The sequence below is a fragment of the Rhopalosiphum padi genome, chromosome 3, assembly GCF_020882245.1.
Source record: "Rhopalosiphum padi isolate XX-2018 chromosome 3, ASM2088224v1, whole genome shotgun sequence".
Classification (NCBI taxonomy): domain Eukaryota; kingdom Metazoa; phylum Arthropoda; class Insecta; order Hemiptera; family Aphididae; genus Rhopalosiphum; species Rhopalosiphum padi.
The window spans coordinates 60,473,437-60,489,725 of NC_083599.1; the positions used below are offsets into that span (position 1 = coordinate 60,473,437).

At 31.4% G+C, this 16,289-nt stretch overlaps 1 protein-coding gene and 1 pseudogene across 1 annotated transcript; both read right to left on the reverse strand.

Annotated features, from left to right (window-relative positions):
* Positions 1–7: 7 nt before the first annotated feature.
* LOC132925279 (52 kDa repressor of the inhibitor of the protein kinase-like) lies at positions 8–4,216 on the reverse strand. The gene is made up of 5 exons (XM_060989687.1): positions 4,145–4,216; positions 3,640–3,810; positions 2,138–3,517; positions 1,577–1,987; positions 8–319 (listed from the first exon to the last, which is right to left on the reverse strand). Exons 1-5 carry the CDS (start codon positions 4,214–4,216, stop codon positions 8–10), a joined length of 2,346 nt encoding a protein of 781 aa, XP_060845670.1.
* Positions 4,217–10,973: 6,757 nt separating this feature from the next.
* LOC132925280 (uncharacterized) lies at positions 10,974–15,427 on the reverse strand (annotated as a pseudogene).
* Between the last annotated feature and the right edge of the window lie 862 nt (positions 15,428–16,289).

A 16,289-nucleotide genomic window follows, 5' to 3' on the forward strand; every position in this document is an offset into this window, starting at 1 on the left:
TGAACACTTAAGAACAACTAAAAACCGTTTGACCTTTAGTGCAGTATGTACAACGTCCTTTTGTATTATACATTGGAAAATGATCTGTATTATCCAAACGACTTTCTTTTGATGGGGCCTCTATTGGCATGGCTTTGCGTTTACGTTTTGATAATATTAGGTTAGTTGATGGTCGACCAACACTTGATTGCGCTAGAAGTGATTTTGCGATTTCATATCGGAAATGTTTAAGTTGTAGGGTTCCTTGTTGGTTATTATTCAATTGTGAATAATGTCTTCTATATAAAAGCCATGCATTATTGACACCAATGTCCAGAAGCTGTGAAAAAATTGCAAGATACCACCTATGAGATTTAATACCTGTACGGTACAATGATACGAACATGTCTACCAGATCTACACCACCCATATGAAAATTGTATTCCTTGATTACTTTTGGGCATTTCACATTAACTCTTTCTTTTTTATTTTTATCATATCGGCTAACAGTCTCTGAAGGTTCTGATGTTGAAATATAAGAATTAACTATAGTGACGCATATGTTATCGGCCCATTTTACTACTGAAATTTTATTTTTATTGTCAGATTTTGTTTCATAGCTTCCTCTTCCTTTTTTTTAATAGTGGTTTATCTGCTATTATATTACAACCACGTAAACGATTCTGTTGAATTGTGCCAAGACTAAGAATACCAAATGATTTTCTTAAATATGTTACAAGTTCTAAGGAAGTAAACCAGTTATCAAAACATACTACACTAAGTGGTTTACAGGGAAGCGTAGTGTGGAAAAATAATGAAGCTTGACGGAGTTATGAATACTGTATTTAAAATTACTAATCTTATTAGAGGAGGCAACCGTAGTTTAAACCACCGTAATTTTATTACATATTTGGAGGAACTTGATTGTGAGTATGGTGATTTACTATTACACACGGATGTACGCTGGTTAAGTCGTGGAAAGTGTCTCGAACGTTTTTTTGTTTTGAGAAAAGAAATACTTGAGTTTCTTACAACGAATATTAAAACTGACACTACGTATTTGGAAAACCAAATGGTTGATAAACAATTTCTATGTTCATTGGCATTTTTAACTGATATTTCTCAACATTTAAATAAATTAAATTTACAACTTCAAGGTAAGAAACAAACAGTTTCTCAAATTATTGGATTTTTAGATGGATTCAGAAAAAAGTTGGTAGTTTTTAAAAATTTAGTCGTTGAAAAAAATTTAATACATTTTCCGTGTTGTGAAGTTATAAAAATAGAATTTAACAATGAGTTTAATTTTGAACAATGCATTACCCACTTGGATGAATTAACTGTAGAATTCGAAAGACGATTGAAGAAGTTGAACTTATGCAGTGGCGTAGCCAGGATTTTAAAATGGGGGTGGCCAAATCCAAAATAGGTACCTACTAAAAAAACATAATCAACAAATAATAATAAAAATTCATTTTTATATTAAGTTTAACATGTTTTTATTTTATTATAATTAAATTTAAATTTACAAACTTTATTTTGACCAATCTAATAATAAGAGGCGTCGATGAGATTTTGATGAAAAGACTTTGATTACTTCTTCTTCTGTGATTTTTTCAGATTTGTTTATTTTTGCCATAGCTAACCCATTAAGTCTTTCTTCGTTCATTGTTGATCTTAAATAATTCTTCAATAATTTAAGAGTTGAAAATGTGCGTTCTGGTGTCGCTGATGTAACCGGTAAAGTTGCAAATAATTGGAGTAGTAACTTTATATTAGGTAATACATTTGTACAATAACATAAAGCTTCCAAAGCTGACTCTGGTTTTTCTGCTGTACTGTCTTTCCACTGGTTTCGCCACATAGTTAATTCTGCTTTTAGGTTTATTAAAGCATTTTCATGAAGATCATTTTCATACAGTGATGCAGCTCTTAATATGGAGTCATTATTGTATGCACTAAAATTGGCAGGGATTAACCCTTCAAGTGCTATGACTTCTTTCAATTGCTGATTAAATCTAGTTTGTAGTTGTAGTAAAATACTATCAAGGAAAGGAATAAAAATTGATATTCAGTAGTATTCCTCAGGACTGCTTTGTATGTTTACTCTAGTTGTTTGTCGTCCACATACACGCGGTGTTTTTATTTCAACATTTACTTTGCTAGCAATTGAAGTCACTTCATTAAATATATCTTTGAAATAGCTGTCAACATCTTCACGAACAGCTTCTAAACCTCCCTTTACTACAGTGACATCAGCTAAAGCTTTTGACAAATCTTGTTTTTTACTCTGTAAAATTTGACTCAATTTTATTGTGTAAGAAAAACAAGTAACTGCCACTTCTAACGCAACTAAAAATTCACTTTTTGTTATAGCACACTCTAACATTGTAGCCAAACTTGATGTTTCTCTGCTTGAATCTCCACATTTTATTTCTTCTAATGCAGTAACAATATACACATATAATTCTTTAAAAGTCATTAAAGCTGTGTGCCTTTCAACCCATCGGGTTTCACAGATAGTTTTAAGTTTTTTTTTTTTAATTAAACTGGATTCATTAGATTCTGAAATTTCAGTACTTTCTATAACAGACTTAAGTTTTTCTGTTCGTTTTGCAGAGTTAGAAAAAAAACTAGAAACAGATTGAATGGTTCCCATCATATTTTTTATTGCAGGTACATTACAAGCTTTAGACAGACATAAGTTAAGACAATGACTTAAACAATGCGTATAAAAAGCTAATGGTTGTTTTTTTAAAATTAATGATTGTACACCGTTATTAACACCTGACATGTTAGAACTTCCGTCATAACCTTGCCCACGAAGGTTTTCAAATGTGAGACCTATATTTTCTAATTCATTTTGAATTGCAGTCGCTATAGCAATTCCTGTTGTTGATTCCATTTTGATAAAACCTAAGAAGTCTTCACGGATTACACAGTTACGTACATCTACATACCGAACACATAAATTAAGTTGCTCTACTGTACTGACATCGGTGGTTTCATCACAAAGTATAGAATAAAATTTAGAAGTTTTAACTCTTTCAACAATTTTATTTTGAATAACGAGCCTAATTGCTTCAATAATTTCATTTTGTATGGTAGGACTAATCATAGTACAATTTTTTTTGGAAGTTTCTAAATGAGTTAAAAGATCTGAATCGCCAGATTCAATTCTATAAGATAGTAAGGCACGAAAAATTCCTTGTTCTCCACTCAAACATTTTTCTCTTGTGTCATTATCTTTCATTGACCCTATTTCTCGGTGACCACGTAGAGCTAAATTATTTTGTGCACAGAATATAATTGTTTTTACTATAGGTATGAGTCGTTTGCGATTATATTCAATAACTTGCCTATTACGGTTGTCAAGAAGTACATTAACAGCTTTTTCATTTCCAGTTTTATAGTTATGCAAAAAATCATTAGCCCTCTGTGCTGAAAGAAGATGATATTCAGTCTTGGCATGATTCTTTAAATCAGTCAGACAATGCTTATATTTGACCATTGGTATTTTAACTAGTTTACCAAGAGGCTAAAAATTAAAAAAAAATTAAAGTTTAATAAAAATATATTTTTTATGTATAAAGCTTAATGTGTTTTATACTACTCAGTACTAATATGCATATAAAATATTTATTCTAAAACTTATTTTACCTGGTTGCCAACTCCTCCACCAGAATTTGCAAAAATAACACACCATTTACAAAAAGCTCCTTGTTTATCTTTGCTATAAGCTAACCAAGGAAACAGTTGTAAATATTTATGTTGAAATTTACGGGTTCGATTGCCTTCTAATTGTACTGGAAAAGCAAAGCTAACTGGTGGCTCCCAAGTTAATTTCAAGCAAGCAATAATCTCAGAATCGTGTAAAGAGCGGTTTTTTTATAAAAGAAGCAATATCATGCATATCATTATGATTTTCTACAGCTGAGATGATAGGCACTGGAGCAGTCTTTAAAGTATAAATATAAGCAATTAAAATTAAGTAAAATATTTAATAGGTATGTACAAAAAATACAGCGTACCTCTAGGTCTTTAAGAAATTGTATCGTCTTCATATGTTTGACATGGATTATTATCAACAATGTCGTCCTATTAAATATAAATGTCTAACGTGTTCAAATAGACTAATAACGAATGTTATAATTATTTTACATACCTCTTCAGAGCATTTTTGTTTTTTAACAACCAAATTAAACAATGGGAACATCTTCTTTTTTTCGGACGTCATAATGATTATATTATAAATAATAATAATTATATATATTAGGTAAATGATTTATGTATACGAAACTACGAGACGTGAAAATTACAAGGCGTACGTCGGCGTGGTACCGCGTATGATAAAATAACGTTCTTTTATCATGGTACGGTGGTCTAGAATCGTGACAATTAGACCGAGTTAACTACGATAGATAACTACGGTGCGGTGACAACACTGTGACCAACCTCGGTGCTACGCCAGTACGCCACTAGTTGGTATCCACACAGTGAGTACACCTTAGTTCACTGGACACTGGACACACCATCAGATTTGATAAAAAAAAAAACTGATAAGAAAAAATTACCATCAAACATAATATGGATAAGAATTAAGAGCAAAAGCGAATTCAACGAATTTTTCATACGTATAAAATAAACAATATAATAAATTATGCATAAACGTTTATACAGCCGATGGGGGGGGGGGGGCTATGGCCCATTGGCCCCCCCCCGTGGCTACGCCACTGAACTTATGCGCCCTCAAATAAATTTGTTTAATAATCCAATAGTAGTTGAAATTGAAAAGCAAGATGCTGAACTTCAATTAGAATTGTGTGAGTTGCAAACAGATCCATCATTATTATCTACAAAAGAGATTTACATAAGCTTTTGAAAAAAATTTCCTACTCTAAAATATCCACTTTTACGAGAGTTCGCATTAAAAATGTTATCCATGTTTGGAACTACTTACATTTGTGAATGAACATTTTCAAACATGAAACATATTAAATCAAAACATAGAAATCGACTTACAGATGAAACATTAAGTCACCTAATTCGTGTTTCTTCGTCCGAAATAGAAGTCGATTTTGCCGCGTTATCATTAGAAGCGACACATCCTCAAAACTCTCATTAAACTGCAAATAACTATTTATATTTAAATATTTAATTAAATTATTTTCAATAACGCTTTTTGTATTACCTATTTCATTATAAACAAAATAAATACTATTTAAAATGTATATTTTGAATGACATTTCTTTCTTTTTTTTTTTGCTTTCTATGCTCTGGCCCGCTATATTTTAAATTTCTAAAAATTGGCCCTATAGTAACTTTGAGTTGCCTATCCCTGATCTAGATTGTAGATTTTCAACTCTTTTCAAGGAGTCCATTATTCATGAACTATCAACACGTTTTTCTGTACAAATTGATGTTAACAACGATTGCGAAAGAGAAATTAGTATTACTCAAATAGCCAGCATACTCGCTCCTAGATACAAAAATATGTCATTTGAATCTTCCGAAAATATTAAAAATCGAATTAAACAAATAGTACGTTCAAAAATGGTTTTGTTAAGCTGATATATAAATATATAATATAATATAAATATATGCACTTGAAAACAAATTAACAAAAAGGAACATAGGACTATTATTAATTATTCAGTCTTACTTTGACTATAATCATAAATTTAAATTATAATATATGTAACTTAAAAAAAATAACAATTGTTTGAACTTATATAATGTAAGTATTTTTATATAAATATAAATATAAACATTGTACCTAAACAACTTTTGAAAAACAAATCATTTATATTTTCTTATTATTATTTTAAAAAACATATCAGTCTTACTTTGACTATAACTAAATTCAAATTATAAATATATGCACTTGAAAAAAAATTAACAAAAGGAACATAGCTAATATTATTCAGTCTTACTTTGACCATGATCATAAATTTAAATTATAAATAGGTACCTATTATATATGACTTAAAAAAAATTAACAATTATTTGTAGTTTATTGAACATCATAACCTCGGAAGGAAATTTGGAAAGTCAAACGTCCCCTTCTATGTTCTTTAGGAGTTGGCAATATATGTCTGATGTCAGTACGTTTAATAATAGAAATATCATCAACTAATGGCCAAATAAAACAATCTTTCACAAAAATATTTTTTGATGACCATTTCCTCATAAATTTTACTTTTAGTTTCTCATTCAAAACTAATGCTACATAATATTTACATGATTTCTTACTTACAAATTTTACCAATACATATTTTCCTTCTAAATTTTGAACTGTATTAATTGCCTCAATTTCTTGTCTAAATGTATTTTCCTTTATCATTTCATCATTCTCTTTTTCACAATAAGTTTCATAACTATCATCACTTGAGTCATTTAATACTAGTATAGAATCGTTTAAGTTTCCTTTAGACTTTTTAAGTAGTTTTAATTTTTCTGATTTCTTTGGTGGATTGTCACTTTTGTCTATTAATGTTCCATTAAGCTTTTTTGGAGAAACACATAACTTTCTTCTGACTTTCAATGGAATTGTTTTGTTGTTTGCCTTATCTAATATTTTATTTTTTTCTGGTGTGTCAATAGCTATAATAGATGTTTGTTTTACTCTCCCTCTTTGTTTATTTGTTCGTTCTCCTGCTTTTGGTAACCCTCTTATATCTTCTGGACTAATAAATGTAGTTATTGATTGATTTTTTTGACATATTGGTGTTAGTATTTTAAAAGAGGTGGATGGTACCGGTTGGTTAAATGATAGGTCAGTTGCCATTTCTTCAACTGATGATGTCATCTTTTCTTGGACTGGTTCTACATTTTCTTGAGACAAACTATAATCAGGTATTTTCAAATTTGAATTTTCATTAGACACTTCTATTCTATCTGTGACTGCACTCATAAGAAAATCATCTTCAGAAAATATTTCACGATTGAAAGGGTAAATTCCAGTTGTTCTAAAACCTGAATGTATATTTATCGGTGTCAAAGCTTTGGTGTGAGCTTCCTTCACGCAATGAGCAATGTTATAAATTGTTATAGTTTTCCCTGGATTATTCATCATCCAGTTTGCAATAGATTTATTGTAATAGCATTTAAATGGCCCATAAACAGCAATGTCTAATGGTTGTAAACGACTACTGCAATGTGGAGGAATAGTTAAAATAATAACACCATTATCCTTAGCAATATCCAGAACTTCTATACATAAGTGACTTTCATGGTTATCATATATAAGTAAGGTTGGATTATCTTTGGATGATTTTGTACATTTAATAAAGTGTTTTATTACCTCTACAAAGAGTTCAGAATTCATCCAGCCAGTTGGGTTAGCTAAACCTAGTGTTCCTGAAATACCATCTTGCAACATAATATGGGTTTTGAAATGTCTTCTGGGAAACACCATTGCAGGGGGTATTGTATTACCCGAAGCACTTATAAAACAACATGTGGTAACTAAAACTCCACGGTCTGCACTTGTACACTGGTTTACCTGTTTCAAGCCTTTGGAAGCAATGACTTTTGGAGGTTTTTGAGTTGTAGTAGTACCAGTCTCATCTAAATTCCATATATCAGAGCCAGTTTCTAAAAATTCAGGAAATCGATTCAGCACATTTTGAAGATTATCATAAAAAATATTAACATTATGTTTATTAAATGATGTTGCCCTCGATAAGCTTCTGGTGTACGAAGGCTTAAATCTTTATGTCGAGCAATTCAATGCCAGCCTTTTTTCGTTCAACCCAAGAATTTGGAATTACAAGATTATTGCGTGTAGCCATTTCATATGCCAAAGTACGGCATTCTTCTGACGATAACCTATAGCACATTTTAGAGAGCTTTAACAAATACTTTGCTAATATACTTTCCTCGTCATATTTAAATACTCTACGAACAGCATAGTTGGGAATCATTAGCACTTGCTCACCATCAGATGCCATTTTCTGCTTTTTAACATATCTGAAAAACCACATAAATTAAAAATAATATAAATGTAAACAACATAGATACACATAACAGTGATAATGGAGTTTACCTATGTAATGTCTGAAACTTTACCCCACATGCATCTGCAGCATCTCTTAATGATTCTTTTTCATTAATGACTAAATTTACTGCATCCTGCATGGCCTCCTTTGTAAAACTGCCTTTATTAGTTTTTATTTTGAAAGATCGTCCCATTTTAAATTAATAAATAATTAAATTAATTAAAATATAATTATTGAATGACTTAACTAACATTTTTAACGCAATGAGATATGTGTCTCACAGTAGACCAAAAATATTGTCTCATTGAAGACCATTTCATTTTTTTACATTCTCATGATAACTACATACACTAACGTAAACATATTGAATCGTTTAATGGATATTTAAAAAATAAACAACTTACCGATTTAAAATATGTAATTTGTTTGTACATCTAAAATAAATTATAATATAAACAGCAAAAACAAAAATGCATGAAAAATTTACTTCACGTTATCAAAAATCGATTTTTATCGTTATTTCGAACTATTATAATCGGAGTCCAACGAAAACACGTTTATTCGGTGGAGGTAACAATTTAGAACTTAACCTCTAAAAATCAACCGTTATCTATTAACCATAACAAAATTATTTCACTTGTCTCATTGATGAACATGTCTCACTGTAGACCACTCTTATAATTAAAGACCGGATTTTGCATGTTGCTATTTTCAACATCATATACATGCAGTCAATGAGTGTCCACAAATCATTACTTGATTGATTAAATATCAAAATTTTATACTGCATATTTTTGCAGTATTCAGTTCTTTTATTTTAACAAAAACCGTACAAATATACAACTAACAATCAAAAAAACACACATCATACGTACTTTGATATAGGTAATATCAAATGTTTTATATCTCAAAGAATATTCGGACGCTAAAAATAGTTCCATAGGTTGGTTGTACGGGTTTTATAGTGGATACATGGCTTTACCTTAACATTTAGAAGATAATGCAAAATGCATTCAAAATTGTAAATCAATTTTTAATAAATTAAATGTAAAATATGATCTTGCTTACATTAAAGCAAATTTTTTATGTATCGTTAAAAGTATCAAAAAGCTTGAAACCTCCAATTTGTCCCTTGTAGACTCGTTAAAAATTTTAGAATAAGAGGAAAACTCTGTCAATGAACTTCCTACTAGTACAAATAGTACAATAATTAAAACAAAATGTAAAAACGTTTTGAATAAAAATAAAGGATTAATGGTTTTAAAAGAAATTTCGAAAATACTTCAAGGTGACAGTGCTAATTTCAACGATTTATCTGTTCCAAATTATTCGCCGGATATTCTAGCCAATTTTAAATAAACTCCAATCACCAGTGTTGATATCGAACGCAGTTTTTCATCCTACAAGTACCTACATTCTTACAGATCGCCGTCATAATTTCACAGAAATAAACATGGAACATACTTGATAACTAATTTTTTTTCTTATTAACTTACTACCTTAAATTGTTCGTACTTTTTTCCTATTTACATCACCAATGTATCTACTATATAATTTTAATAAAATATTTTTGAATTACAATTTAACAAAAAAATTCATTTTTGTACTATATTATAAATGTCACTTTTTGTTTATGAAAAATTTAATAAAATATAAAAATTTTATTTTGCATGTTTTACATTTTTTCCTTGCATATTTTGACTTTTTTTAGTGCATGTTTGCATGCATATTTTACAATTTAAAATGCATATAAATCCGGTCTTTACTTATAATATATAGTATTTGTCATTTGATATTATCATAAAAATTAGCAGTTAGGACGTCCGGCATGCGGCAGCCGCAACTATGACTACTAGCGATTACAACGTTAATATCCATAACTATTAACACATCCGCAGCGCTGTATAGCGGTGCTGTCCAAATAGTAAGCCACCGAAAAACCGCCCAGTGAGCAATCTATAGTATTTATAATCAATGGTACTATATTATTTATTAGTTATTATAACTTATAACTTTGTCGTTTTTTACTGATTATCGGGTATATCGCGAACAATACACAAAATTCAAAACAAATATTATTGGCCTACATTAAACAAAAATACTATTAATTTCTTTAAATCCTGTTATAGTTATCAGACAAATAAGAGATTAAGTGGTAAACTAGTAGGTCAATTAAACCCAATTCCACTTACCGAAAGACTTTTGGACAGAGTGACATTTGATTATCTAGGACCATTAACAACAAGTAACAATAAAAAAATATATTGTAGCGGCATGTAAAAACACAACATTTATATTTACGAAAGCACGAAAGCAGTGCAATCAACTATACATTTTATTATTCAAATTATATCCCAATGGGGCTGTTTTAGACAACTTTCTTCAGATAGAGGAACTCATTTCAAAAATAAACTAATGTCAGATGTATGTGTCAATTTAAGTATTAAACAAGTTTTATCTACGGCTTACTCACCTCAAACACAAGGTTATGTAGAAAAAATTAATGACGTTCTTTGCATTCAATAAAAATTGGCATAAGTCTAGTTTAGCGACCACGCGAATTTTTCGATTTTTTTTTTCGGAAACCTATGAATTTCAACGAGTTTAAAACAATGGTGTAAAAATAAATTTGCGGAAATCATTAATTTTGAAGTTATAGACTTACGAAGTTCACGATTTTCGGTGTTTTACTCATGCGCGTGACGGGATAATTTCGATTTGCGGAGCGGAGCGACGGCGCCGTTAACAAGGCATTACTGCCCATACTATAATACGACATAACTTACCCTGTGACCTACTTGAGGTTGTGTTGCATAGCAAGTCGAGGGATATTTTTTGTTTTTTACACTGAAAACCATATAAGGATACAGGTCACACTGTCAAAAGTAAAACCAATTTTTATATCTTATACTTTATTTTAAAACAAAAAACAATTGTTTGGGATACGTCTCCAGACTCTATCTCAGAACCGGTTCCAGATTCCGACTCTGCAGATTAAACAGTACTATCGCCTCTAACTCCATCGACAGGGTCGTATACTACGGAACACAACCGGAAATACTCTGTTAGAGGGTCAACATTTTGTAACCGACACGATTTTAAAAACCTAATATACTTTGCCAAGTACCCTGCGTAGAATCGTTTTTTACGACAATATTGGCTCATGGATGCTTTAGCGTGACATCCCTTCCATATTATTTGTATGTGCTCCAGGATCAGGGTGTTTAAATTTAATTGAGTGGTTCACGGTAAGATGTATGTAACCCTCATCTTTCAAACAATCGTAACTCTAAATTTATCAAACCATAATTAATATCCTAATAATGTAGGTATAATAGTTTGTAAATTAAAAAACGGATTACATACTTTCTAACAATCACTTATTATCAACATTCCGGGTAAAATCCAATCTTTAATAGTGACCAACATGTTTCCTTATCTCTCCGCTTGACAGGCATTAGGAAACATTTCCCTGTTTCCCGCTCCACACCACTAAACACCTCTACCCCACCACTAGATGACCTCGGTGATACTTCCGTCGACCAAACTTAGACTCATCAATTTCGACCGTCTTCCCTTCACCACCTTTATAATAATTGATTAATGAATAAAAAGAATAAAGTACAATTTAACCCTGTGAAAACTATGGAAACAAGAATACTTTACCGATATTTTGATGACGATTGATCATATAGATACGACTTCGCGATGAAATCATGCCCAGTCAACAACCGATTGTTTTGCAATATCAATTTGTTTTTTTATAAATAATTGAGCTTTGAAGTGGTGTCACTGGACGCCTCCTTCTCTCAAGCCTTCATGTTCTTTTTTGTTACTTTTTTTTTTTCGTTTAAGTTTTTTTTTTCTCAAATTTACTTATTGTATTATATGTATACAGATTGTAAATATTCATTTAATAAAAAAAAATAAAAAAAAAAAAAAATATAATTGAGAAACATTCTCTGTCCACAAATAAGAAAAAATGACAATTTTCCATATTGACAAGTGGGATTTATGGAAAAAAGTATTTTTTCGGAGTGATTATCTGAAATCACACCTCACTTTTCTGTTGGAAATCGACGACGGTTTTCTGCATCGCCATACAAAGCTATCGGCGATTTTCCGTTAGTATTAAAAAGTGATTGTTTTTACATTGCAATGTATTTGTCTTTGCAATGAGGCCCCACGACTTAAGTTGCTCAATGACTGCTATGGGCAACGGACCATTTTTATTGCAGTCAAAAAGTTTGAATAATTTAATAACAGACCACATATTTAATTCAAAAACAACTTAAAAGTACGTATACTACTGACTGTATGAAACAAAAATGTTCATTATATTGTAAAGTATTCACATTTTATCTTATTTTATAATTAGGTTTAAAACCTAATTTAGACATTTACATTATTTTGTATAATATAAACGAAACCATACATTTCATATTTTATCTTATCTTATAAATAGTCTAAATACTGTGTTTATGGGTTATAATATAAACTGAAAACTTAAATTAGCTAAATTAGCCATTTACTTTGGCGCCATCATTTTCAAAACGTTGATTTACCTAGGTTTAAAAAAAAGTGAAAAGTTCGTGTGGCTACTAAACTAGATTAAACTAGTGTATAATTTTAAAACTAATAATTTCCGATAATTTAAAGAAGCTCAACCAATATTGCATGGAATAATTAAAATCAATGTATTAATTTAGTTGATTGAGTTGTATGTGTTGATTTAAATTGTTTACTTAACTATAATTTATAATTTTAATTGATTCAGTAATTGTAACGATAATTTTACCTTATTACCAAAAATAATACGTGATTATTTTAGTATTTAAATTGTAAACCATCCTTTAAAATACAATTATGTATATTTTAATAGTCTGAAAATTGCGTTCACTAAGTTGACACATTGCCCGTTACTCATGTATGTACTTTATCATTCTTAAAATTAAATTACTCTTTAATTATAAACAAGTTTTTCTTATAAATTAGGAAAAGAAACCTGTAAATGACTTTATAAAATATTTTTTTTTTATTGTTTATTTAATTATACACAATCTGTAAATGTTGTTTTACAATAAGTGCATGTGATGGAGGTGACATGGCTTGAGTGGCTGGAGATAAGAAGCCGCCCATTGGAGGCACTTAGGGTTAGGATTTTAATTTGGTAGTAAGAGAGGGTGGGATTACAAAATTAAGGGTAGGTAGAGGTATACAATTTTAGATTAGTAGGTCACGACACCAGGTACGTTTTAGATGCCTTCTGGGGTCATCAGAAATAGCGTTGGTAGATAGCTCGGAAATCAGGGGATTATGATGGCTGTGGAACTTGGAGTGTGTGCGTTTGTAGAAAGTTTTTGCGACGTTTTGGACTGTTGGAATGGCTAGATCTTTATGTAGAGTGTCGTTAGATACGTAGAAGGGAGCTTTAGTTATTTGACGGAGACATTTTGATTGGGAGATTTGGATTTTGTTTAAGTTGGACTTTTTGGCTGCACCCCAGAGTTGGATGCCGTATGTCAAGATAGGATTGAGTAGGAGTTTGTATAATAGTAGCTTGTTTTTTAAGTTTATGTGTTGTGATGTGAGGAGATAACGTAATTGGCAAGAGCGATTATTTAAGGCAAGTCTTTTGTTGTGAGTGTAATTGCCCAGGTTAATCTGTGGTCTAAATGTAGACCTAGGTATCGGACATTTTGGCAGTTGGGAGAGGTACATCGTTTAGGTAGATGGGAGGGCAGACTATTTGCCTTAGTGTGAAGGTACAATGGATGGATTTTGTTTCGTTGATTTTTATTCCCCAGACTTTATACCAGGTTGATAAGAGATTGAGGTGATTTTGTACGAGGTTTGAGGCTATTTTGGGATCGGAATGGATCGCTAGAAGCGCCTTGTCGTCGGCAAAGTCACCCGTTGTAGTTTTGGGGGCGGTAGATTGATCTGAGGTAAATAAATTGAAGAGTAGAGGTGCTGTTACAGATCCTTGAGGTACCCCTGCATGGATTGGTGATATTTCGGATAGGAAGAAGCCAGATCGAACGGAAAAATGTCTGTTTTCTAAATAGGATTTAAATAGTAGAAAGTAGTATGGTGGAAGAATCGATTTGAGTTTGCAGAGTAGGCCTTCATGCCATACTCTGTCGAATGCCTGTGATACGTCAAGGAAGGCAGCTGTGCAAATAAGCTTTTTTTCAAGAGTGTACGATATTTTGTCAACTAGACGATGGACTTGGTGTTTTGTAGAGTGGTTTTGACGGAATCCAAATTGGGTATTAGGTATGCTAGCTTCAATTATAGGAAGGATGCGTTTTAGGATGATGGATTTAAAAGTTAAACAATATTTCTAAAACCTTCATCTTCAACTACCTAAATGGCCTAAATGGCTGAAAATCTTAAATGAATAGTTTAAGAAGACCCATGTCAATCTTTTTTGAACATTGAATTTCATTTTTTGGACCCAAAGGCGTGATTGTAGTTTGTTTTCTTTTGCGAGTAATAGGTCGATCAGAATTAATTTCTGTCTGTGGAGTGAAATTCGTCAGATAAAAAAAAAACAAAAAAAACACTATTAGTTTGAGGCAAAGTCAGTTGCAAAGTTGAAAAGGGAGCACAGTACGGCGATGCGTCACAATTCGCCTACGGTGCGGTGGATTTGACTCGGGCCGGTTCACGGTCGCGTCGGATCCGACGTTCCGGACGCGGTTCGTCGCGCGTCGGTGTCGTCCGCCGTCAACTAGTGGTTGCAAAGAGAAGTCATTGCGCGGGGCTGCGTCAATCATATGTGCAGGATCAAACAGAGTTACAACTTTTGGATAACTTTCACAGTCAGAAGAAAAACATGTATCTTACGCACTCAAAGCATAATTACAACCTAAAAGTTGAGTTGCACTTATATAACTAGAACAACCATCAAATGTTTAGCTCAAGACTTTAACACCAGTGCTTTTAAGTACATTTAATGCGTGACGAACTAGTGCAATTTTTTGTGCACTTTTAAAAGTGTCAACTACAAAATAACCAATTGGTAATTTTCAATTTTCATTCACCGAAACTACCATAAAAACGAAATATTGTTTAGCCGTCTTTAAACTATCATTATCAATATCAGTTCCCATATCAACCCTTCCATAATACCTAGTACCATCAAATTCCTGGTGCTGTCTTATAACCATTTCCTCCATAGACAAAGATAATAAAATAGGGTGGGATGAATTTTTTACTTTAAGTGTTAAAATCTTTAACGACTCTTCAGTAAAACCTGGTTCAGCATTAACATTTCTATACCATTTACTCTGAGTTCTACTGTGAGGCAAGATTGTGTAAAACTGCTGTCTTACATACGAATATGCTTTAGCAGAAAATAAATGTAATGATAGAACAAATTGACGAATGGTGAGACTATATTTCTTTGGAACATTTTTACCTAATTTTTTTTTTTGACCAATTATTTATTTGAATCTTTATGCTTACCGAAAGACTCATGTGTAACTGGCTTCCTCGTCATTCAACTTTAGTCTTGAAGCTCAGAAATTATATTTTTCATAGAAGCAATCCAATTAATTTGGCGCCTTATTTTTTGCTGAAGAGTTTTCATTTTATTATATTTTATTGATACTTTATGGGATAATTGACTATGATTTCTTTTTAATGCTATGCAACGTGGGGTGTCATCTGGCATTATCTCAGTGTCCATTGTTGACGAGTCAAGTATATTCTAAACAAAAAAAATAATAAACAAATACATTATTATTTTATGATTATGTATGTACCTATCAACTATTATTTTTTAATATTACCGAGATTTGTCTGGTTGTTGGAATAAAATTCGTAGTTCTTTTTTTTATGTGTAATCAAAAACTAATATTGACCCATGTGGCTTCGAGATACTCAATCAGTGTTAAACTCAGGTATACTTCAGGAGGGGCGAAAATGTACCCTCTTTATTTTTCCACCCTAACAAATACAACTTTCAATAATATATATTGATTAAATGATTAAATGTACAATCTCGCTGCGATTACCGTATCTTATGGTGTTTAATAAAATATAATTATTTTTTATCAATGTTTCAATAACGTATGGGTAAGTACTATTTATTGATTCTTAAGTGTGACGACGTGATGCGTATTAGTTAGGCATTAGAGTTAATAGGATGTAATACGTTTTTTTACGATTCGGATTAATACAAACGAATATTTTTACTAATTTGACTCAAATGCTACGAATCATGAAAATGACCGTGTATCCTATCTATAAAACCATCATTACTGCTAGCGCCCTACACTAGTAGTAGAAATGGGTACTAGT

Coding starts and splice junctions, on each gene's coding strand:
- LOC132925279 (XM_060989687.1), bottom strand. CDS start 4,216: ATGACGTCCGAAAAAAAGAAGATGTTCCCATTGTTTAATTTGGTTGTT. Junction 3,518..3,639: donor GTGGAGGAGTTGGCAACCAG/GTAAAATAAGTT, acceptor TTTAATTTTTAG/CCTCTTGGTAAACTAGTTAA. Junction 1,988..2,137: donor TGACTTCAATTGCTAGCAAA/GTAAATGTTGAA, acceptor AGATTTAATCAG/CAATTGAAAGAAGTCATAGC.